This window comes from Perissodus microlepis, chromosome 9, assembly GCF_051167445.1.
Source record: "Perissodus microlepis isolate ML-2025 ecotype Zambia chromosome 9, ASM5116744v1, whole genome shotgun sequence".
NCBI lineage: Eukaryota > Metazoa > Chordata > Actinopteri > Cichliformes > Cichlidae > Perissodus > Perissodus microlepis.
Window position 1 is genome coordinate 14,199,072 of NC_140469.1, and position 23,782 is coordinate 14,222,853.

Genomic DNA, 23,782 nt, shown 5'->3' on the forward strand with positions numbered 1-23,782 from the left:
AACTTTCGTGAGTGTGAAGGAAAACATTTTCTTTGAAAAAAAAACAAGCAAACAAAAACAATTTTAAGTTTGCGAATTTTATTTATTTCATAATACATTTTTTCTCAGAGTACTGTGGCACATAGAGAATCTGCATTTTTTTTTTTTTTTGCTTGTTAATAATTTCCCCAACATATCGTATGGATTGCAACAAACAATTGCACATAAAAGTGAATGGCCCGCCTGTGGAGCTGTGCACAGTGAACCTCTTCATAGTCGTTCAGACTGGATTTAAACAGGAACAAAAGCAACATTTGTTTTTAGCTCTGGGAGAATCTCATCACTTCTCAGTATCCGCGACACTGTTCCAACAACCAACGAGACGTCCTGTGCAAATCCAGCCTCACAAGTCATGACAATTATACACAGTCTCTTGCACAACACTGAACGATTTGTCAACTATGATTGGGCAATAAACACATTATCATATCATATCCATGTTTTTCACACATATAGTATATTAACAAATTCTGCAATGAGATATTGTTATTTTTTATTCTTTTTTTTACATTAGAAAAATACAGGACACTGATGATTGGACCCTTGTGGCTGTGCTTCTTAGAGAGACATTTTTCATCAGTTTGATAAAGCCAGAAACATGCTCTTTTTTACATCAACACCTCTGGAGAACAAGATTGACAAAAAATACAAGATCAATGTGCAAACCCAAGATGCGAAAGGCTGGGGATGAAAAGGTCACTAATAGAAGGGGCAGAGCATTCATACAGAAGATCATCACACCTTTCAAACACTATCAGAGAATCCAAACCTGCTCATATTAAGCTGGAGCCAAAGCAAGAACTCTGATAACTGTATGCATGGCTAACATAAAATCTCCCAAAACTGAAAGGCAGTATTCTCGTGTTTAAGGAGTACAAGTGTGCCTCTCATCACCTGTGTTTTCAAAGCATTTACCATCGTCATTACTGGCAGAACATCGAATGGTAAATGCAAGCTTACACTGAAAGCAATTTGAGTCATCACACATAAGAGAGTCTGGTAGGACTGACTGAGGTGGGTTCCTTTGAGGAGAGAATAAAGCCTTTAATTTGCAATAGTACTTATTTCAGTGGTATTGCATAAAAACGTTCAGTACAAAAATAAATTGCTCGTAACAAAATCATGGTTTCATGGCATTTGTTATATAGCCCGTCAGACTTCCTTATGTAAAAATCTTTACAAGAATCTTTGAATGCAACACAAAAGATCAGACGTGACCCCGGTAAAGGGAAAACATGAAAATACTCTTTTTTTTTTTCTCCTTAAATAAAAGGCCACAAAGTTTGAAAGTAAACAAAGAAAATGACAGGGAGGAGGAAGAATGGCTTTGCGTTGGAGAAACTACATATGTCACGGAGGAGGATTTTCAGACCCAACTTGAATATCAGATGGATGCTCCATGCAGATCTATTGTTTAATTTTGATCTATTTAAATGTTGTAACCCACAATTTCCAATTACTGGAATATATGTGAATGTATCTACAAATCAGCTTTTTCTTTCCTAAATAAATTTACATACTCCTCACCAGTGAAATGTCAGCATGGCAAATGGATGCTTAGCTTAGCTTAGCTTAGCTGAGAGACTAAAAAAGGAGGAAGCGGTGAGCTTGGTTCTGTCCAGCTCCCTCCGGTTTCGGATTATCATTAGCTGCCCATTTCTCAATTTGACCTCTCCTTTTTTCTTGATACAAGTTTGACAGTTTGTCTTGACAGTGGCTGGACTAAGTTACTTAGGTCACAGCAAGACATTAAATTATTATATTTCCAACATGTTGACCTGGTCTTTTAACTAGCTTAATTTCTTCTCAGCTACAGTTTCTCAATGTGCTATTCCTTTATAGTCATCAAGCACATGGTGCAATGGACAAAACCTCCCCCAAACAAAACCAAAACACTGGTGATGTGATACTTTGAACATCTAAACAGCTCTTTTTTCTAACTCTGGTCTGCTTGTGATTTGTATAAATCAGTAAAATATTGAAGGTTACAATCATCCCCATTTGGTGATTACCATCTGATAGCTATATGCGGGTGGATATTGACAATCATCAAAAAAACAAAACAGTTTGAATAAATCCCCCGTAACATTTCTTGGTTCATGGTGACAAAGACGATGCAGTATAAAACATGGCTCAGCCTCTTTTCAGGACACTGAATCACACAAATTTTCTTATGATTTTCCACAGCTTCATTGCACATTGATTCACAACACTCTTGCAAACAGATAGAAAACTGAGTTTTTCTTTATCTGTACATATATATTCTTTTAAGTCGGTTTATGAGGAGTGTTTGCAGATCTTAAGGCAGAGAAACCGACTGTTAAATAACATATTTCTGTGTGTGTGTGTGAGTCTATGTGTGTGCAGTAAGGAGGAAAAACAGCATGAAATAGATCTTGTTAAAAGAGAAAGATCCAGCGATGTCTTCTTTGATCTCTTTAACTGATGGGTACTGAGCTTGTGTGAGGAGTGAGTGCTGAGTTGGGTTACACAGGGCAGGTGGTGGCCCCTGCTTGGCCTGGAGCTAGAGGCAGATGCTGGGTCAAGGCACTGGATGTGAAGAGCCCCTGTCCCCGGGGCTTGAAAATAGCCCTGAGGGACTCATTGTGCTGTTGACTGTCACTATGGCCGAAATACTTTAACCTGCTGCTCTGGCTCCAACTTCTCTGAAATGAGAATAAATGCCACATTTTTATTTTAAGAAAAGCACGTGTGTCTTGATTCATGCTCAATCATCCAGGTAAGGAAATCCCCAAAAAGTTGATTCTGTTCATCTGGATATATCGTTTTCCCGATGATGCTACAGCCAGATGAACAGAATCAACTTTTTGGGAAAAATCACATATATGTGTATTTATGTCCTTTGTCCTGTCTCCATCCTTCACCCCCAACCTATCGTGACAGACGGCCATGATAGGTTGAGATAGCCTGAGCCTAGATCTGAAAAAGTGAGATAGTGAGTACAAGCAGAGGAAATGGGCATCCTCCTTAGGGTGTCTTGGTTCTCCTTTAGGTAAGATTAGGTGCGGAGCGCAGTCATTGAGGCGGTACTCACTGTACAGCTGCTACACCTCCACATCAAAAGGAACCAAGTGAGGTGGTTCAGGAATCTGACTAGGATGTCTCCTCGGCACTTTCTACATGAGGTGTTTTGGGCATGTCTTGGAGGCCCTGGGCAGGACATGCTGGAGAAATTACATCTAGCATCTGGTTTGGGAATGTCACAATGTTTTCCCATGAAACTCTCAACTGCTGTTGTTTTAAGCAATAAATCATGTTTCTGGAAACTGCCAGATAAAATGAAGGTTTCATAAAACAACGTGTATCACTCCTTTCACAGAGCTCTGCAAACTGGCTCTAACCTGAATAGGAGTGGGGTCTCCAGTACACATTAGAGTAATTAGACACTTCAGTGTCTTAAACTGGCAGATTTATGACATGGTAGTGGTAAAAGACAGATTTTGATAGTTTGTGATGGGGGTAGTACACACAGTTGCAAAGGCTTCATCACAACCTTGGTTTAAACAAGTCATTTATATTTATTCCATAATGTTGTATTGGATCAAAAAGTGATTTTCCTCATGATCATTTCAAAGCAACAAGAAAGTTTGGTGGTGTATAGCTAAATGTCAGTATATTTTCACTACAAATGTGGAGCATATTGTATGGACTGATAGAAGGAACACACTAAGGTGGAATTACTGAATCAATGTCTTGGTCACTGAGTTTGACCCATTGTCCTTTCTGCTGTCTCTCTTTGGAGCTTTGTTAAAAAGCCACCCTGAATCAAAGTCATTGTGTAGATGATGGTGAAGAAAAAAAGAGAGACAAAAAAGAAAATAAAGAAAGCTGCAGCAGAAAGAGGCTTTTCACGAATATGAAAAGGAACCGACTTACAGTTGGTTGATAAAACAGCCTTATCCCCCTGGACTGTGTGTGTGTTTCCATTTGGCTGCTTTACATCTAATGGGGCTTTTCAGTTACTTAGTCTCTTTTTAGCAAATGTATTCACTCTTACATCCATTCAATGGCCTCTCTCTTCTTTTAGGACAAAGCATAAAATGTGAGATGTTATCTAAGGCCGAATAAAAATGTCCCTCCCCTCTGTCTCAGTTCCCATCTCTAGGTGTCTTGGTTTCACACGCGTACATAAGCATACACGTTCACACTTTGTATATACAAGGCTATACCCTGCATATGTCCGCAGTTTAGTTCAGTTTTTTAAAAAAAATACATAAACACATTTTTCTTTGTCTCAACATAATAGATTTCTCCAAAGTGAGCAAAATTAGCACGTTTGGTACCTTTTAGTGGAGGCGCTGGAAGCTTCCTCCTCTGATGGCGTGATGAGTCCAGGGTTTGAGGCTGTAATGAGAATATTACCATCGCTCATCTATTATAGTTCATTAAAATCAACAAACCAACCATATCTGACCATTTCTTTATTCCAATAACCATTCATTACTATAGAAGCACAGACAAGTTCATCAGTTACACCAATACTCTTTAAAGACATTACATATGGCCTGAAAGTACAAATAAAGTGCAAAAGATTAAGTGCAGGAAGGCCAGTGAGTACCTTAGACTTTGGCTTGAGCTTGGAGAAGCGATTGCAGACAGTCACGTTCAGCCCAGCCGTTTTCAGAGCTGATATTCTTGCCTCAATGTTTGATATCTTAAAGCAAAAAGATGATTTTTTTCAAGAGAATTTAAGGAGAATGTCTCAGGTAATAGTTCTTCTTATTTTTGTTCAGGGTTTAGTAAGACTATAACATATGATTAGCAGTATAAAGATGTGTGCAAACAGTCATCGATCCTCTGAAGTACCTGCAGTTCAGACTGCTGGACTTGAGCAGCCGCGGTAGCCACTTGATCTTCCAGGAAGGCCAGCTCTTGGTCTGTCGTCCCACTGCTAATACTGCGGGCGCAGTGCTCTAGGTCTCCCAGTGCTCCCTCGAGGCCATACACCGCACCAGCAGCAAGATAAACCTGCACAGAAAAGAGCAAAACCTTTAGTTCCCATAAGCACCAAAAGTTCAGGAGGCAAAACTACTGGGTGGAGGTGCTCTCTAGCTTACATTCTCCTCCATTTTGGTAAGCCTCTGGTCCAACCTGCGGGTCTCAGAGCTGCTGGATATGGGAGAAGCACTCATAGACTCAGAAGGGGTGTAGCTCTCGCCTCCCGCCTCACCAATCAGGTCCTCAGTAGCATTCAAAACCTTTAGCACCTCCGTGGTGATGCTGCAGAGCGAAGCCGCTGAGCACTTCTGCTCCAGTCAAAGAACAAATAGAATTAACAGACCGTTTTAATTAAAGTGAGATTAAAATGAATTCAAGTGAAATGTCCAGAAACACTGGAGTCAGAGAGAAACTGGGAAAACCTTATTACTCACACTGTTAAAGAGACTTAATGTGTGAGAAAAGCAGAAAATGTCAAGCAAGTACATTTAATCTGTAAACATCACCTTAAGGGCAAGGGCTTAATGTAGTGTAATACACATGAAATGATAATGAAAAATATATTTCATTTCGAGAGCAAGGGGATGTGACAAAAGGCAATTATGCAACTATTCAATTTTGGAACATTATGCAATCATTAGCGCTGTAAAAACATCCCCATTTCAAAAATGAATGTGAGCCAATAAAGATAATGCGGCATCATTTTTTAATCAGCTGCATTAGCCCCCTTTGGTTTTCACACTGTAAAGCCTTAAAAATAATAGTACATGAATAAAAAAAGAACATTTTGCAGGTGACAAGTGCACATATATTTGTCACTCTGGTCGCCTAATTAATGTTTTGTGAGGACCCACATCTACACATGCTTGACCTGGATAAGCAGAGGGTGCAGAACAGGGATGTGAGAAATGGGGTAATGAGGTCTCAAGACAAAGCCAGAGAAGTGAGTCATCTTCAGTTGTTTTTTTTTTTTTTTTTTCTTAGGCTTTGAATTGGAAAATGATGGCACTGTGGACACACCATCTCTGGTCACTGAGCTTCAGGAAAGCAATTGCAATTTGGATGTGAAGCTGAGGATTGGATCATTACTCAAAATAATCTAACATCTGCCAGTAGAGGAGATAAGATTGTCGATTGATGCCTCGGCTAATCAGGAAATGGAAATGACTTAAGTCAGCTGTGGAGATCTCTCATTTCAACCAAACCCAAGCAGCCTGCCTCCAAATTCATGCCATCTGTGACAAATAATGATTCAAAAGTAAAGACGGTGAGTGAAGAAAGTTCATCCTCTTGAGCTCATGTAAACACTGAGCAAGAATAAGAAATAGTAGTAAAGAGAGAAAGATGTTATTCCATAATGAATGAATAATTTGCTGAAGCCTTATCGGAAGTACATCGATCCCTCTCGGGCACAGTGTGACAGTCTGAAAAGCCGTATTTTAGCTGGAGAAGGTAAGTGATGAAAAAGAGACGAGATGCTGGTTATCTTTTTTTCCTTTTTAAATCACTATTGATCGATCTTAAAAAAGATGGACACAGTGAGGTATCGATTTGGGTTGGTCAAAGGAGGAGTGGAGATGTGCTGATCCACTTCAAAGAAGTAGGCTATCACCCGTCTGATCAAACAGTCATCACAGACACTGATATCTCACTCCTATCAATGAGGAAAGTTGATCCTAGTACATAAAAAACAAAGAAACTAGTTTGATGCCTTTTGAATATAGGAATATGGCACACACAGGGAAGATACATAAGTAAGGAGGTCAGATTGGCGTACAGGAATAAAAAGTTGTTGTTCAACTTTTTTTCCTGTATCGTTCCCTCTGTGCATACACCAGGCCCAATTACCTTCTCCACCCTGAGGGCTAATCTCTAAAGCCTCAAAGCCTCAAATGACACCACCTGTGTCCACAGCAGTGGTTCTAGTGGGGATGAGCTCATAAGGGCATGAAAAGTAATGAACACATGGACAGAACCAGAAGGTGGTTGATATTTTGTGAATCTGGGATTATTTATTCAATATGCTTTGCTTTATGTCTATTTCTGTACACCATCCAGACCCTTACCTGCTGAAGATCACGTACGCTGAAAATGCTGTGAATTAGTACGACGGCAGTGAGCTAGTCAGTTTTCATTCGGATTCATTTAATAAAGGCAAAACACTAGATATCGCTTCAAAAAGGCCCAAATATCACGGCTATGGTCGCACGTTTTCCTCTATTCACATCGCACTGAGGCGTCCTGGCGGATTTGTAAAGGGAGCTGTGAAAGCCATCAGAAATAGATCACACCAGTACATGTGTCATACAAGCAAGAGGCGAGCATTACTCATAGAAGCCCTTAGAATGAGTCTGCTTAATGATCAGCATCGACCCTCATGCCTCAGATGTATTGTCCAAGTGTGTGCGTGTGTCCCATCTATCTGACTTTGTGTAGTTATTGATTTCTCAGTGCTGAGTTGATTATAAATGCAAAAAAAATGCAACTTTAAATATCAGCTGGAACATTACTTTTGACATAACGGATTGTAGTTTTGACATCTAGTTATTTAAAGTTTATTTTACCTGCCCAATAAATGTCAAAAGTCATACATTAAACAATAAAGATTTCTGATAATACACATACTTTTGTAGTGCACAAGAAATCAAAGTAATTTATAGTCTTATACAGAAATGTGAAGAAACGAATAACCTTCAGAAAGCCTGGAAACCTACTGCTCAACACACACTTTTTAAAAAATTGCAAGACAGTCTCGCCCCTTGGAAGCAAAATGAAGGGATATGAGGGGTTTGCACAGCACTGTATGGACTGATAAAGAGTCCAAAAAATAGAGCATTTTAATCATATGTATGCAAACATAATGCAATTTACTACAGTGCATGTAAATAAGATATTAAGGTCATAAATGAAATGGGATGGCTGCAGGTTTTTGTATCCTTGTGCGTGACTTCCAACTACATCCTCTTTCTAGCCCTTATATCTCACCTGCTGTAAGACAGAGGAGAGCCTCTGAAGCTGCTTCAAGTCATTCTGTCCCACCTGACACATACGCAGATACAGAAAGCACACACACGTTCACCAGGAACACACAGACCAGACAAAAAACTCAAAAACAACACAGCAAAACAGAGAAAATGTGGGATGAGGGACAGATAATGACAGCACTGATTGTCAGGTAAGTAACAGAGGAGGTTGTGATGGTAAATAGATTTTGAAGGCACAAAAAAAGAATTTAAAAGCTTACAAACAGGCAACAAACAGACTGCAATGCAAGCACATGCAGAAGACGATCTGCGGATGAAAATCAAATCTTGTGTACATCTCCCCACCTGGTTGTTTGACAGCGCCCCCTCGTGGGAAGAAGGGGTAACAGCAGGCGAACTTGCACTGGATCTGCTCCTCGCGCCCCCTTTCTGTCCCGCTTCCTTCTCCGCATCTCGTTTATGTTGTCTCTTACTCTGCCTGTTGGGCTCTCTTTTGTCTCCTCTCTTTTGTTCCTGGTCTTCCACTTTCATATCTAAACTCTCGCATGCCTTCTCAAACCTCCTCTCCCGACTTCTGCCGTCCTCTCTCACCGAGGGACTCTTTATTAGCTTCTCACTTCTTTTAATCTCTTGTCCGTTCACTTGTTCCACTGCTTCGCTTGCTCTCTCTCTTGATTTGTCACTCACTCGCTGCCTCTCTCGCTCTCTTTCCTTTGGCTTCAATTTCTCTCTCTGTCTGTCACTTTCTTTATCCGTCTGCCTGTCTGCAGGCCAGTTTGTGCACTCTTCCTCGGATGAGCTGCTGTCTTTGCTGTTGGCACTGATGACCAGCTGACCAAGTCTAGACTGCAGCTCCCCTTCTAGAGGATCTCTGGTTGTGGATCCAGGCCCTGAGCTACTGGATGAGAGCTCTCGCCCCAGGGTCAAGGAGGGGGGCTGAGAAGGGCTGGGGACCGGTGAATTTGGCGCCACTGTGTCCAGGTCCTCTGGCTCGGTTGTCATAGCATCTAATTTGAAGGCGTCTGGTGCAGCTGTGGCCACTGGTATAGTGTCAGATTTTGGCTGTTCCTCACTTAATCCCCTCTTCAGCAGGGCGTGGAGTAGAATACCACTGTTTTCCTTAAAGGTCGACATGTAAAATCAAAAGATAATTGTAAAAATCGAGCAGGTAACCTATATTTGCAGATTTTAAAGACTAAAGCCTAACCCTAAAGAGCAAAGTAGCCTGAACTAGAGACCTTCATTTGGTGCCTTCTAATGGTGAAACAATGCTTTACAACCAAGCCGAACAGCCCCAATAAATAGATGCATAGATGGATTTTAAAGTGAGTTCCTTTTAACAACCAATAAGGAATCGCTAAATTTTACCTGCACTAAGGGGTAGACGGACTGTGGATGGCTCTGGCCTCCAGTCCTGTTTTGCTCTGATGATGACTCCCTCTTACTCTTCCTGCGTCGCCGTGATCTTCTGACGGGATCACTTTGCCTCTCCTCTGCCTCGCTACTGTCTCCCATCACCTGGGAACAGTGACAGGAAGTAAACAGGTACATGTGCCACCGTTACATATCAGATTAAAGCTTTCACATGATAACATGCTTTTCTTTCTAGGACTGTCTTTTGTTATCAGGTTTTAATTGAACGCAACTATTATTTCTGTATCTTTGTCGGCTCATTTGAAGCCTCTGCACCAAGCACTGCAAGTAAAAACGCACGTATCTTCTGTTCTCTATTGTTGTCTCTACTAAAAAAAGAGCTAACTGGGGGGTGGGTACTTTTCACTTAAAGAACATGGAGTCTCTTTTCAGAGTACAAAAAAAAGTGTAACAGGGAGCATCCCTAGTTCTACAAAAGCAGTCATGACCTTTTAATCAGCAAATAAAGAGCTGTTAAGTAATTAATTGATATAGGACTTTAAGACTGATAGCAATACCGATATTTGGTGAAGCCAATACTCTGATATATCAGTCAATATTCTTTCTTTCTTCCTTTTAGAATCTCCTTAACATTTCTCATGTGTGGTTCTTCAGTTATGCTCTCTCCTGCTCTGCTGTTGATCAGCGGGTTGTTGTGCTTGTGATGATCTATACACACATTTCCAACAGGCAAGTTGCAGAGTGCCCTCTGGTGGACAACATCAACACTGATAATATGGTTGAAAGGTGTTTGCAGATATTATAATTATAATATTTGCAGATATTAGTCCACCAACTACTTGGTATGACTCTAAAATTCTCATTACAAAGGACAATATTTACATCTGACTTTGTAGAACAGGATAATTCAAAGACATCACCTTAGGGTTAAAGTTCACATCCAATGACTCTGATTGGACTGGGTATGGAGAAAAGTTCTGCTGAAGGTGTTGGTGATGCAGCGGCTGGTGATGAGGGTGAAGGTGCGTATCCGGGGGTCCTTTCTTCCTCATCAGATTGTGGGGTGGTTTACGGGGACACGCAGAAAGCACTGACGAGGCCTCGGAGTCTGAGTTGAGAGTCTCTGTGTTGGTGTACTGCCCCGAGGATGGTGAGGTGACCGGGAGATGCTGAGTGTAAATCCACTCGGGGTCGTGCTGGGAGTCCGTGTAGTAAGTCTCATCTGACAGTTTGCGGCGAAACTGCCTCAGCGCTGCACCCCAGCCACCTTCATCGTCCTCCTCTGAGTCAGATCCCATCTCGTCGTAAGCGGAGACAACGCCGGACTCCTTTTCCAGCACGCTGAACAACAGGCTCTTCCTCTTGGTGAGCAGGCTGGGCCGAGACAGCTGGGAACTGTGCAGAGCAATCCAGTTGCCGTCTGGACTCTGGAGCACTGAAGAGGCACCTGGATGAAAATCACAAGCAGCAGCAGGAAGTATAGAAGAACGGAGTCAACTGCAGGGATTCAGAGAGTACTAAATAAATTCAATATCCATACTCTCAATAAAATTATATGAGGCTAATATAGAGCAATGCATGGGGTAAATTTCTACAAATAATTTGTATGTATGTGCATCTTTATGACATGTAAAAGTAAATCTATGGCCTTTGTCTAAAAATCTTTAAAGCTATTCAGTTATGCATCTACACAAAGTTATATTCAAACCGATAAAAGCGAAATGGAAAGCTGCTCAACCAAAAAGAGTCTGTGAGTGTGACTTTTACTCGAGTTATCCAGGCGATCCATGCTCTTCCAGGTGGGTAAAGATGTGGCCGCCTTTGGCTCCCTTTTCAGAGAAGCGTATTCCTGCAAGCCGTCGTTGCCGCCACCAGCCTCATCTACCTCCTCCTCTGGACCCTTCTCTGGGGAGTCGTCACTGGTGAGAGAGAACGCTGACCGCAACCGCTGCAAGAACAAACATTGACACACACAGTTAAATACAGAGAAATATGACACAGATCAAAAGAATGGTACACAACTCTGTTGACAAGTTCTTTCTTTTTTTTTGTTTTTTGTTGACAGGAAGTTCAGACAGATTTTTAGCGGAGAAACAGAGATAACTGGCACTTGGCCAGAAAATATAATATCCATATATTGTAATTAAGTAATACACATGAGAGCATTTGGTCCATCTGGACAATTCACTTCCTGTCCAGCAATTAAAAAACCTAAAGCGTCACTACTATGCCGGCTGCAATGTACCATTCTCACCAGCAGGTGGAGCTATAACACTGAGCAAATATCTACTAAGGAGTTCCTGTGATTCTTTCTGTGTGAAACAAATAAAAGTTATACATTTACATTAGATCAAGATTTTAATATACTAAATCACTAGTCCTTTATTACTGAATTTTTGTGTATTGTGTATTTTTGTGTAATATTTGTGTATCTGTGGAACAACATAATTTACATTCATGAGAGCTTTTTGGTGCATTTTACATTTGGCAGCTTTTAGGAATAGTGTCTGATCTGTACTCTGGCGTCAATTCGAAAAATAAGCTAAGCTATACTTTATTCTTCTCCCAAATTTGAGAAATTAATTGCAGAATTAAACACACAAAAATTCCTCTTTAAAAAGGGTGGGGTACAACATTAAGGTTTAGTGTTACACCGCGTAAGTACGCATGTGAGTGTAAATCTGCATGCTTTGTCTGTCAGTGAGTGGTTTTGTAGAGAGCTGATAAACGCAGCTTATCCCATGGCAGGCAGAGCAGTCGAGGAGGATCCCTGCGTATTTCACAAGACTTTGATCTTCACTGAGTGAAACAGCAGGAAACTGAAGGCAGAGCCCTGGGGAGAGCAGCCTTGATGCTCTGCACACACACAGGACGATGACAAATCTCCAGGAGTCCTTGTTGACTTGTAGTATGAACCCGTGCCAGGTTTGTGTACTATTGATTTGCCTATGCGTTCCTATGTGAGGACTTGCTGTAGTTGGCATATTGTATTATCTTTTTTCAAAAAAAGGACCTTTCCCTCAAACCCACAACAGTAAGTAAACTCTTCCAGAATTCTCCAACACATCATTAAGAAAAATCAGTATTAAAAAAACATACAGCTTATATTAGGAAATCTAATCGTGCTACCTAATTTCAAGTGACTGCATTCACAATTAGTCAAAAAAAGAGAACCTGTCATCGGTGGGTCACGTACAGAGCAGTATGTGATCCATGCTACTAAGAAATCACACACTAGTGCCTCTTAGAAGTGTCTCATTGGCTATACCGGTTATGCTTTATCTGTATTTATTCTGCATGTTTGTTTTTGACTTAAATAGAGATGGCTGAATACGGCAGCATGACATGCTCCATATGTCCCAACAGTTTAGACTGACACAGGGACTCACATAGAGAGAGTAGGAGGTTTTGAGCGGGTCTTGTGGTCCTTGTGATGAAGTGTGAGGCTGAGAAGGAGAGGGCAGTTCACTGGGCTGGATCAGAGACTGAGACTGAGGCCAGACAAAGTCATACTCTGTCTGCATCTCTGAACGCTTCCTTCTCTGGATGATCTGAGGGAAAAGAAAAAGAAAAAAAGGAAGTGAAGAAGGCGATGAGGAGAGAGAACATGACAGAGACTGTGCATACAAGCTATGAGGCGTACACAACAAGCTTTTTAAAAGGATGAACTAGAATAATGAATGCACAATGGAAAACAGAAATGCGCTCGTACAACAGAATTTTATGTTTAGCCATTAATAATTTTTAAAGCGATGATTTAATTTTCATTTAAATTTTATTGTAACACTATGTGCTGAAATCTTCAAAGTATTTCATTTCCAGTGAACTGATTTCCAACACGTTTGACTTTAAACTCAAAGGCAATCAAACAACTGCAGATCCACTCACTATCTGCATGCAAATTAGGTGCCATGTGTAAAATTAAAGCAGTTGTCACTTGAATTTTAAAGTAATTTATGCAGATTTTGACACTCTAAATTATCATTTTCAAAGACCTTCTGCTCTTTTCTTGCTTGAAAATTATTTCCTGTGCCATATTTCACTAAAACGTTATATAAGTGCGATGACTTCTGTTTGAAATTACAGAGTAAAAGCGTAATTATTTGTCAATCCATTTGTAAAGGGTGGAGAGGAAAGGCATAGCCTGAAGTGTTACATTTTTTTTATTTTGAAAGATTTTAGCTGCAATTAATGCTTCCACATAAAAGAGACGAATAAACCTGCAGTAAAGTAATACCTACTTTTTGTACAATGGTTGTGGCGAGTTCTTCTATGAGCTCCTCTTTGTGGTCCCGCAGATACCGAGCCTCATTCTGTTTCTCCTACACACACACACACACACACACACACACACACACACACACACCATATTCAGTTCAAAGTGAATGTGAATTACCAGGAGAGAGTCTGTGCAAAGGTCTTTGCCAAAAACCATGACTGTATCCCGCTGATACTGAGACCAAGAGGGAGGAAAGAGGAGAGGAGAAGTAAGAAGCCATGACAGTGATATAGGGGATTGAAAATATGGGGATGGAGAGCAGGAAGGCAATACGAAAGCTCTGAAAAGTGGGGGGAAGAAAAGAGGAGGCAGAGGACAAGAGAGGGAGAGGAAGAAGGGGAAGAGAGGGATGTCTTACCAAGCTGTCACTGAACTCCTCTGCCTTAGCAATGGCCTCCTCTATAGCCTCCTCAGCAACACGCAGGGCGACTGTGAGTGTCTCTGCCATACTGTGCCCTGATAACACAACACAGCGCACACAAGAATAAATGCATGCATACATGTATACAGAGTTCCCTTAACCTTCCCTCACCTGTGGATGGTGATAGTGATCCACTGCTTCGCTCCAGAATGAACTAGACTACATAGAGAAAAGTACTGGGCCACATACACATTATACCTACAGTATCGACTTGAAACCCATGCCACAAAGCTCCCGGTGCACAGCTTTTGTGCTGATGTTAATGCCAATGGAGATTCGGTTCTATGCTGTTATTGAGTAAGCAAAGCATCAGAGACTTTTATTAAGTCCATCAGCGCTCTGCACAGAGAGACATAGACACTGCTTAATTAACTTTACACAAACCACTCTCAAATTCAGTTTTAAAAGGCCGAATTTTTCAAACGTTTGTAAAGGCGCACTGCATGGCTAGGTGCTTGATTTTATAAATCAGCGGCAATGGGACTGAAAAGACCTGAATCCAAAGATTTAGAGGAGTGGCCTAATACTTTGGTCCATATAGCGCATTTAAATGAATATTTCCTGAAATTTCCTACAGACATTCATAGTTTCCTAGACCCCTAAATTACCTTATTTGAGCTTTTTGCACAAATTTTAGTTTCTAACTATTGCAGCAGTCATGCCATTGAAATTAGACAGGTGCTTTCTATTGTAAGGTAAAGACCCTGCAATAATACAGAGAAAACCCCAGCAATCGGACAAACCTCTACGACTAATTGGTTGGCAACAGTGGGAAGGAAAAACTCCTTTTAACAAGAAGAAACTGGCACCATCTGCTGTGACCTGTTGGGCACAAGGGAAGGGACTGTGGAAGGGTGCCTTCTGTCCCGAATGTAATTATAATAGCTAATGGTTAAACACAGTGGTGTAGAAACACAAAAAAGAGTGAAAAAGAGTGAGTGAAGAAGAAATGCTAAGTGTTTAATGGGAGCAGCCTGAGACCATTGGTGCATAATCAGGGTCACCTGATCTAGTTCCATCTCCTTTATCAAAAAGGAAGTTTTAAGCTTAATCTTAAACACAGTCTGTCTCCCAAATCCAAACTGGGAGCTGGTTCCACAGAGGAGAGTCCTGAAAGCTGTCGACTCTGCCTCCCATTCTACATTTAAATACCCCAGGAGCCACAAGTAAACTAGCAGTCTGAGAATGAAGTGCTCTATTGTGGTGATATGATACTATGAGGTCTAAAAGATAAGATGGGGACTGATTATTCAAGATATTATTCAAAATGCTAGATTTAACAGAGATCCATCGAAGGCAAGGTAATATGGGAGAAATACGCTCTTTCTCCTTCTAGCTCCTATTTAGTGCCTGCTTAGTGCTGATGTTGCTAGGATGCAACATCAGCACCAAGCAGGCACTCCTTTCAAACAATTTTATTTAATGTGTACAACGACCCTCAATTTGACTCATAGTACGATTATTTTACCCTTGCTTTAAATCATCATAAAAGAGCGCAGTTTTGTTGGCATTTCTGACACACCTATAAACACAAATACACACATACACACATTAAGCATATGGTATTTTTTTTCTGCGTGGGCCTTTTAGAAGCTGACATTATCTAAGTGGCAGATCTTGATCACTGCACACAGCAGATAATTACCAGTAAACAAACAAAATTGTGTTTGTTTATTGTCAGTCGCATATCTTGTTAGCATATTTATCCATTTATGAAAGCGTACGTGTAAATATAATAAGCAACCACAAGAAAATCTGCTGTCTGTGGTGAGCACAGGGCGGGGATTTTATTTATGTGCACTTTTGCATGTAAGGAGGTTTATTTGCATTTGCATCCAGGAGATATAGAAAAGCACAAGCATGCTGATTCTATCTGTGGCTGGAATTACCCATCTGCAGTGCCACAAAACGCCACCCTTCCATCACCGCATCCCTCACCTTCGCTCTGCTTGTAGAAGGCGGAGTCACTGCCGCAGACGCTGCCATCGTTGTCGTTGCTTCCCTCGTGAACACTGCTTTCTGAAACACAGAGGCCGTGAAATGAAGTCTTCAGATAAAAGCTTTCAAACACAGCCTGTCACAGAACTTCAAATATCCTGCGTGTATCATTCCAGAAAATATAATCGCCGCATGCTTTTTTTTTTGGTCTGTCACCACGTTAAAAGTAGGTTACACTGCCAATGTCACCAAGACCTCTTTTTCTACTCTTGTCAACTGGATTCCCAACTGCACTTTTGTCATCTTGTCAATTTGTATTGTTTCGCTTCTTCGACTCGGCGCCATTTCCCAATTGTGATGTTTAAAAGAAAAAGAAATAAACAAAAATAAGATGACAGTTGAAAGAAAATGACAATTCATCTGATAATTCCCTTTGCCTTTCAAACAAATGACATGTTTTTGCTCACCAAGGACACTTTCTCTTAAGCATCACAGTGCAGTGGTGTGTTGTTTTTCCTGTGTGTGTTTTGTGTCTAATTCAAGCCAAATCTCTTGTGAGTCTGTGCTATATTTGTGCAGTTATCTTTTTTGAGCAAATTCATGAAATCTAGCGTTACAGCAAAAGGGATGTTCCTGTAACTCAAGATGGAAATTTTGACAGGTCTACTTAAAGAGCTGTGAAACCCCAGAGAAGGAGTAGTAGTTACCATGTGCCCGCCTTCAAAACCAAATATTCCCTTAGTGGCCCATTAACTCCTGTTAGATATCTCCCCTGTGGTTCCCATTTATTGTGGCCTTTCACATCAATCTAGCTGTTAAAAAAAATGAAAAGGGAGCACGTGGACATGCAGATTTTAAGAAGACAAACTGTCAGATGACACCAGAGAGCTCTCTGGGTGAATTTCCAACTTAGCCTCTGATATAAGTCCTTCTCAAACATGAATCCTTGCTCTTTTTCCATCTTTGGTTTTCACTTCAGCTTGTTTCCACTTAGCACCCGGAGCCAAAACAAAAACCAAACTTCTACTCAAAGCCTAGGCTTTGTCCCAACATTTCAGCCCCTGCTGCTAACAAAACCCACAAGCAAGACTAAATTCCATGATTCCCACTCTTGGCCCGTCTCCTATAGCTTCTGCCGTTAATCTAGCCCCGATGCTGCTCCTGTTGGACGGGCTGCTGTCACTGACTAAATACACAGAAGCAGCAGAATGTGCCCGATGGTTTGGTGCAAGTCTGCTACTGATCTCTGCCACAGCTAACTGCAACACTGCCAAGAAAACAGGCAAACCGTTACAGAGCCATCACTCTTTCACACTCCAGTGTTTCTATTGGATGAAAGGTGGATATCTCCCCTGAATATGTACATTTTGCAAGGAGCAGCAATACATCTTATAAAAGGCTTTCAGCCCGGGTTTAATGGGTCCCACGGATGAAAAAAGGAAGCCAAGTAAACAAAAAAAACAAATCCATCAAAATTACAGAAACAGCATTTTCTCCATTCCCCCATGAGAGCAGCAGTAACAGAGCCAGCTGTCAGCCGTGCTGTACTAGTCCAACTCTACTGCAAGATGAACTACTGTTTGTCAAAGCTCTGCAACATTATAGTGCAGAGTCCGAAAGCCTCTAAACTGCTATATTACTTCTTTCTGACCCCCAGAAAAAACAATGTTGAACGTGCCTCTACGCACGGCTTTAAAGTCGCGTTTGCCTCACTCTACTTTGAGGAGTTGCAATAGATTTTGCGCTGCCTCGTGCATGTCCACCTGTAAGCCCAGTTCTCCCAGTTGCAGTAAGGTATAACAAGTCCCCAAACTATTACACGCTCCACACCTCCTTTCCTCTTCCAAAGTTGTCTCACCTTGACTCACACGGAGTCCAACAGAGTGGTACTGTTCTCGCTTGGTTAGAGCTGAATTATAGTTTCTGACAGTGTGGAAGGGGACAATAGGTGGGGGAAATTACCTGCAGCTGCTCAGGACAATGTAGACACAGAAAAGACCGCTGTCACAGAAAGTGACACGCCTCACAAGAATCACACAGACACACACTGACTGGTAGGAAAGTGGGTGGAACTGCATGTCGACACAGAGGATGAAAATCTTTCTTAACCTTAATGGAAGCAGCCTGGAGCACGCTGTCGTTTATTCAGCGTATATTCATCACCGACGAGCACTTTACAAATTTAACAAAAAGTGCCTCCGCTCGCGACGAGCTGCAAACACAAAATTGACTTATCGCATAATAAAGTGAATACGGCAAATGTGTTGGCAAACAGTTGCTTATTTAACATTCCCCTCACCGACCGTTGAACAATATATCTGTCTTACTCCATTTGTAATGCTCTACTCTGCTCACCAGCAAAGTTGGTAATGTTTTCAGCAAACGGTGATTGGCTGGGTAGTGAATGCTTGATTTTTAACCTACATTAATTTTTCAAAGCTCATTTCACGGAAAGAGTCGCCTGCTGCGGCTTGGAATTAGGTCGAAAACAGCCGTGAAAACAAAACAAAAAATTTAAAATGAAAGGCACAATTAGCTGGACAATTTCTAAATAAAATATATACCTGCATGTCCGTTTTAAATAAAGAACATCATTGCTTCTGATATTTTTGATGCCAAAAATAATTAGATGTTGTGAAATTATTCATATCACTAAGCTTTGCAGCATTTGTATAATGACAGTGACTGCCAAAGAGGGTTTACCACACCATTGTTTTATTTTCCATTCTTCTGCTCATCAATGAGTCACATGTCCAAAGCAGCTTTGTGGCTACTGGGTAATAGGACACAACAGAGTCATTAGTTTGCTCAGAATGACACTGATATCCATCATTACGTTTCCTTAAGGGGACAAATCCACCCCATACTGAAAATCGTTATATTTGAAGGTTGTTTAAATGTTTGGGGAAAGCTGAGATTTAGGCTAAGGTTAGCTTTACTAGTAGTTATTTTTAGGGTTGGAGTAAATCTCCAGGAAATGGATGTAAATCAATGTGCTGACATAATGAAAAACAACGATGCACATTTGTCACTAAAAATCCTTTTTAAATCCTTGGAGGTGTTTTATTCTCATTTTGTGCTATGAGACACTAAAATATAAGCCACGTCTGAAATCACTGCTTTTGTTCGCTCATTCACAAATCTCTACATACCTGCATAATAAGTATGAATAAGCAGGTGTGGGCACTGCTGAAAAATGAGTCATGTGGTGTAAGGTATTTCCCCAAGTAACCTTTCCATATGGAAGAAGTGCAAAATTTTTCACCCAATTTAGCTGAACTGGAGAGCACAATACCAAAAACAAAAGTGATGCAGATTAGGAGTCAGATGCACTATTATCATCATCATCATCATCACACTATAATGATCATACAGTATGTCTGTATATTTGTTTTGTACCTCATATCTGTCTATATGTTTCTGTATTGGTTATTATGTTATCTGACTTTTAGACCGGAAGGTTTTTTCTTTGAATTTGGTTCCTTACTGTCGTAGTAGAATTCCTTGGTCATGTATTATATCCTCTGTTTGTAGCCTGTCTACATTCTAGTTCATTTTCCTTTTGTGATCCTTTCCTGTCTCCCCATTCGTGTTCCCATGTCTCTCTGGCTGTCAATATCCCTGTTTTGGCAAGTGCGCGTGTCATAGTCTGGTTCTCAGTATGTGTGTGTTACTTCCTGTTTTATTTTGATACTCCCTTGTCTTGTGTTTGTGATGTTCAGTCTGTCAGTCAGTTCAGCTTGTTGTCAGTCTGTCAGTCAGTTCCTACATCGCCCTATTATAGTTATAAATTAAAATGATAGTTTCTTGTTTTCATGGTCTTTTGCCAGCAACAAAGTTAAGTTCACCTCTTTCTGCTGAGTCCTGCATCCAGGCTGCTACATTCTGCTAATTCTTGTTATACATGTTTGTGAAGGCACACTAAACAGCTAGGGACTGAAATACAAAGATTAAGAGGTGTGTTCCAATGCTTTTGTCCATATAGTGTATAATGGATAAATACAATACACTACATAGGCTAGTATGCAGTAGTTTAACTCCACAGTATGTTTAAGTTAACTACACAGGCGCTTCAAATTACAGCTGCACAGACAGAACTAGCATCGTTATTGACTTTTCTAACTGACCAGTTGAGAGCAGTTTCCTGTATAATTAATAGCTTTGGTGTGTTTGTGGAAACACATGTTGACACATGAAGGAGGATACAGAGTCCACACAGAAACACTGTCTGAGAGGCTGCAGTGTGCATCATACATATCTTCAGCTCCAAAGGCTGAATTAATACAACCAAATGAGGCAACATTTGCTGAGTGTTGTCAATGGCAGTGTGAGAATAAGCCAGAGGCTCACAGCAAGTGTCCCATGTGAACAGTGTGAGTTGGCGACCCTGCTGATGACGTTTAAATATGCAAAGCATGTCGCCCCCGGAGACTGCTGACTGAAAATGTTACCGTGCTACAACGCTGATAGCGATTTATGACTGATTTATGAGCAAACGCACTAAAGTAAGATTGCAAAAATAGTAAATAATATATTTGCTAAGGCATACGCCACTGTGAACACACTGATTTCTGGATTTCGCCCACAGGACGTCTATGCCTACAACCTTAACAAGCTGATGGATGTAGCTAGCATATTGCTCAAGAACCTCCTTGTCCTTCTAGAGTGCTTCAATCTCCAACCTCTTTAATGCTCCATATATAAGACAGAAGCAGTGTAGAGTCAGATTTTATTAAATTTTAAGGCATTACAATTAGATGAAGAACTTAATCTAGTTCATGCATTGTCTTACAAGTCTCCAAAAGTTGATTCTGATTGGATTGATTGGACGTAGCGTTTTGTGGGAAAATGCTACGTCCAGATGAACAGAATCAACTTTTGGAGATTTACTTTCCTGGATGATTGAGAATACATCAAGACGATTGTCTTACAAGAATAAAAACCGTGTACGGATATTGAATATGGTTTAGTAGGCCACTGCGTGCTGCAGAAATCCAAATTCTCTGCTGTGTTGGAATAAAAATATTGATTACAAAAGCAAGCGGAACTGCATGCTCTCATAAACAATTTGGGTTATGTTGATTGAAATAAATAGAGTGTCATAAAACAGACTATGTGGAAAGACAGAGGAAACAAAAGAGAGTGAGGGTGCATGAATAAATGAGCCAATAAAGCTCCACTTAGAGCATTCTTGAAGTGCCAGCAGCAGCGGCAGCAGGAGGAGGAGAGTCTAGGCCGTTTCCTTTCAATTACTATGCAGCATCTGGCAGCATATACAGTCTCATAAACAAAGTCCTCAGAACAATAGCTTAACTGACAGAGTGTCTGTTCACATCATGAAAGCCTAGGTAGTGAAGAAAAGTAACGTTTATTTATCTGTGAGAATTTGGCATTTTATTTATCCTTATTTGAGATTATGTCAAAGTCATTTAAATCTATCATGAAATGTAAGACACACGATGCAGGGTGTTTGATGAAATAACTTCATCCAGGTGGGGCTTCTAGCACCTGGAAGCGTGTGGGTTCATGCGTGATGAGAAATTAATTAGTATCGGGGCAAACACGGCCTTTAAAGTTCAAATGATGGCGGCGAGCAGTAAAATGAAGGAGAAAAATGTTTCCACTAATTAACTGCAGCTTTCAAATTTTTTTTTTTTCCACTTCTGAAAAGCAACCAAAGCCACCTGCAGACCGTAATTACTTAAAAGGACTGACTTGATGACTTGAAGCAAGCAGCCGATTGGACTAATCTTTCTAATGCAGGAAACAGGTCACGAACAATGCTGTTTAATGACTCAAGAATGCAGCCCCGAGTCAGCGAAAATGCTCATTTGGGAGAAGAAGAAAACATTAATCCCACACAAAGCACTGCATGAAAGAAAAAGATAAAAACAAACATTATGGCAGAAAATCTTAAGAGGTTAGACATTAGTATAGGAGTAGTTGAAAAGAGGAGTGGGATGTAGAAAAACTACTAGAAATAATACAAGGTGGTATTAAATCCAGGGGCTAAAGATCAGACCTTTCAGTGCATCAACACACACACATACTGTATCTAAATGAATGCCAGCAGATGCAGTTGACTTGTTGACACCACTAAAAGTCCAAGCCTTGTAGTTGTTTGCTTTAAACGTCAGTAGCTCTAGGCTCCCGGTTAACATTTTGCCCTCATCTTTGCACACATACAGAGCACTGTACTAAGAGTCACCAAGCTTTCAGCTCAAAGAGCCAAGCCAATCAAAAGAAAAGATCCCACACATGCCAATAAATGATTTCCATGACTGTCTGGTGGAATAGCTTTATCATAAAAGGTGCAAAAGAAGGTCTCAAATGAGGACAAATCTCTTAAAAATAAAAAAATATATATATAAAAATGATCCAGGAGATCCTTGGGTTTTGTTACTACATTTCTCTTCTTCTGCACTATTTTAGCAGAACAGCACGAAGACAGACTCAAGGTCACTGTTCACATTGTCCTGTCTGTGACTCACTAGATAAGCTACATGTAACCTACTGCATAGCAGTTCAGTGCTGAAGGTTGAGACTCTAATCAGTCAGTGGACAGAAATGGATCAGACCAGACCTCGTTCAGCAGCATTTAAAAGAAGTTGCCTCATGAGCACATAAAATAAAAGCTGAGCCAATGTAAAGCATTGTATTTGAAAGCAATCTGCTGTTTGCATGGAAACACATTCTGTATTATTGTAGCTGCGCTGAAGCTTTTTATCACCACATGTGAATTGCGTGAATCCAGTTTTACAATATGCATCACATTCCAAAGAATGAGAAAAAGAAAAGAAAAGAAAAGAGACTCCTAAGAGAAAGATTTGCACAAATGTTTGCAGCTACACATCAAACCTGAAGTTACATCAGGTTTACTCACACGCCTGCTCCTCTCTCCCTCAACTTTCTCACTACTGAGAACTGAAGGTGATACGATGCCGGAGGATTTCTCAAGTCACTGTCACCTTCCTCGATAGGTAAGCCTCCCGAGCAATTGAAGGGATGTGACAGCAAACACAAAAGGCAGGAGAAAAGTAGGACATCAGTAATCCTCCATTTGAAATGAATGAGATTTAAGTGTCAGAAAAAAAATTCACCATTCCTGCTCTTGATCTTTTATAACCAACTCACCGCGCTGCGTTTCATGGCGAATTTTATGATGTTATACCATAAAATGAGACTGGAGAGGCAGGGAGATATCTATAAACATTACATTGTGATGGAGATATTTAATCCAAAGCTAATCTGTTATAAAAAAAAAAATTGCCAATGGCCAATATCCAACATTGGCTACTGCACTTAAACCAGTTTACCACAGTGGAACAGAAATAGATTTTAGAAAGAAGCACAGCTTTTGCAAAAGACATGAACATGGAACAATATTTATTTAAAGTAGGCAGCCACTTTTTTTAAGCACACCTCTTCGACTGCTCAACGGCAACTCAACAGGAAGAACAACCTACTGACATCATCAGATACAAGCATTTTAATTTCCTAAGCTCCAAAGCAGACAAGTGGCTTAAACTAAACTAATTTAGAAGTTTGAATAACTATGTTTGACAAGGTACTAGCAAGATGCCACAATTTAGATGACAGACACCTGTATTATGTATAACCACCTAGCCGTGCTCCAGCTATAAAAAAGTTGATTACCAGCACGTAAAGCTCAGTCATCACATCAGGGTTGTGCCGCTGGACAATGATGTCAGGGACTGATGATGGTCATTTGCTCTTCACACACTACTCTCCATTTAATCTTTACTTATTATTCATCTTTGGCTGTCT

General features: G+C 40.6%; 1 protein-coding gene across 1 annotated transcript in view; it reads right to left on the reverse strand.

Moving 5' to 3' along the window:
• Nucleotides 1-61: 61 nt before the first annotated feature.
• Nucleotides 62-23,782, reverse strand: part of LOC146380209 (rab effector MyRIP-like) — a 125,862-nt gene continuing 102,141 nt past the window's right edge. The window contains exons 5-17 of the mRNA XM_084939139.1: nt 15,995-16,075; nt 13,994-14,091; nt 13,598-13,678; nt 12,746-12,907; nt 11,124-11,304; nt 10,277-10,803; nt 9,351-9,500; nt 8,328-9,101; nt 5,118-5,306; nt 4,867-5,028; nt 4,619-4,714; nt 4,344-4,404; nt 62-2,705 (exon numbers count right to left, since the gene is read on the reverse strand). Of these exons, the coding sequence (XP_084795265.1) occupies nt 2,662-2,705; nt 4,344-4,404; nt 4,619-4,714; nt 4,867-5,028; nt 5,118-5,306; nt 8,328-9,101; nt 9,351-9,500; nt 10,277-10,803; nt 11,124-11,304; nt 12,746-12,907; nt 13,598-13,678; nt 13,994-14,091; nt 15,995-16,075 (2,606 nt within the window). The 3' untranslated portion in view covers nt 62-2,661. The remainder of the gene's footprint in view (nt 2,706-4,343; nt 4,405-4,618; nt 4,715-4,866; nt 5,029-5,117; nt 5,307-8,327; nt 9,102-9,350; nt 9,501-10,276; nt 10,804-11,123; nt 11,305-12,745; nt 12,908-13,597; nt 13,679-13,993; nt 14,092-15,994; nt 16,076-23,782) is intronic.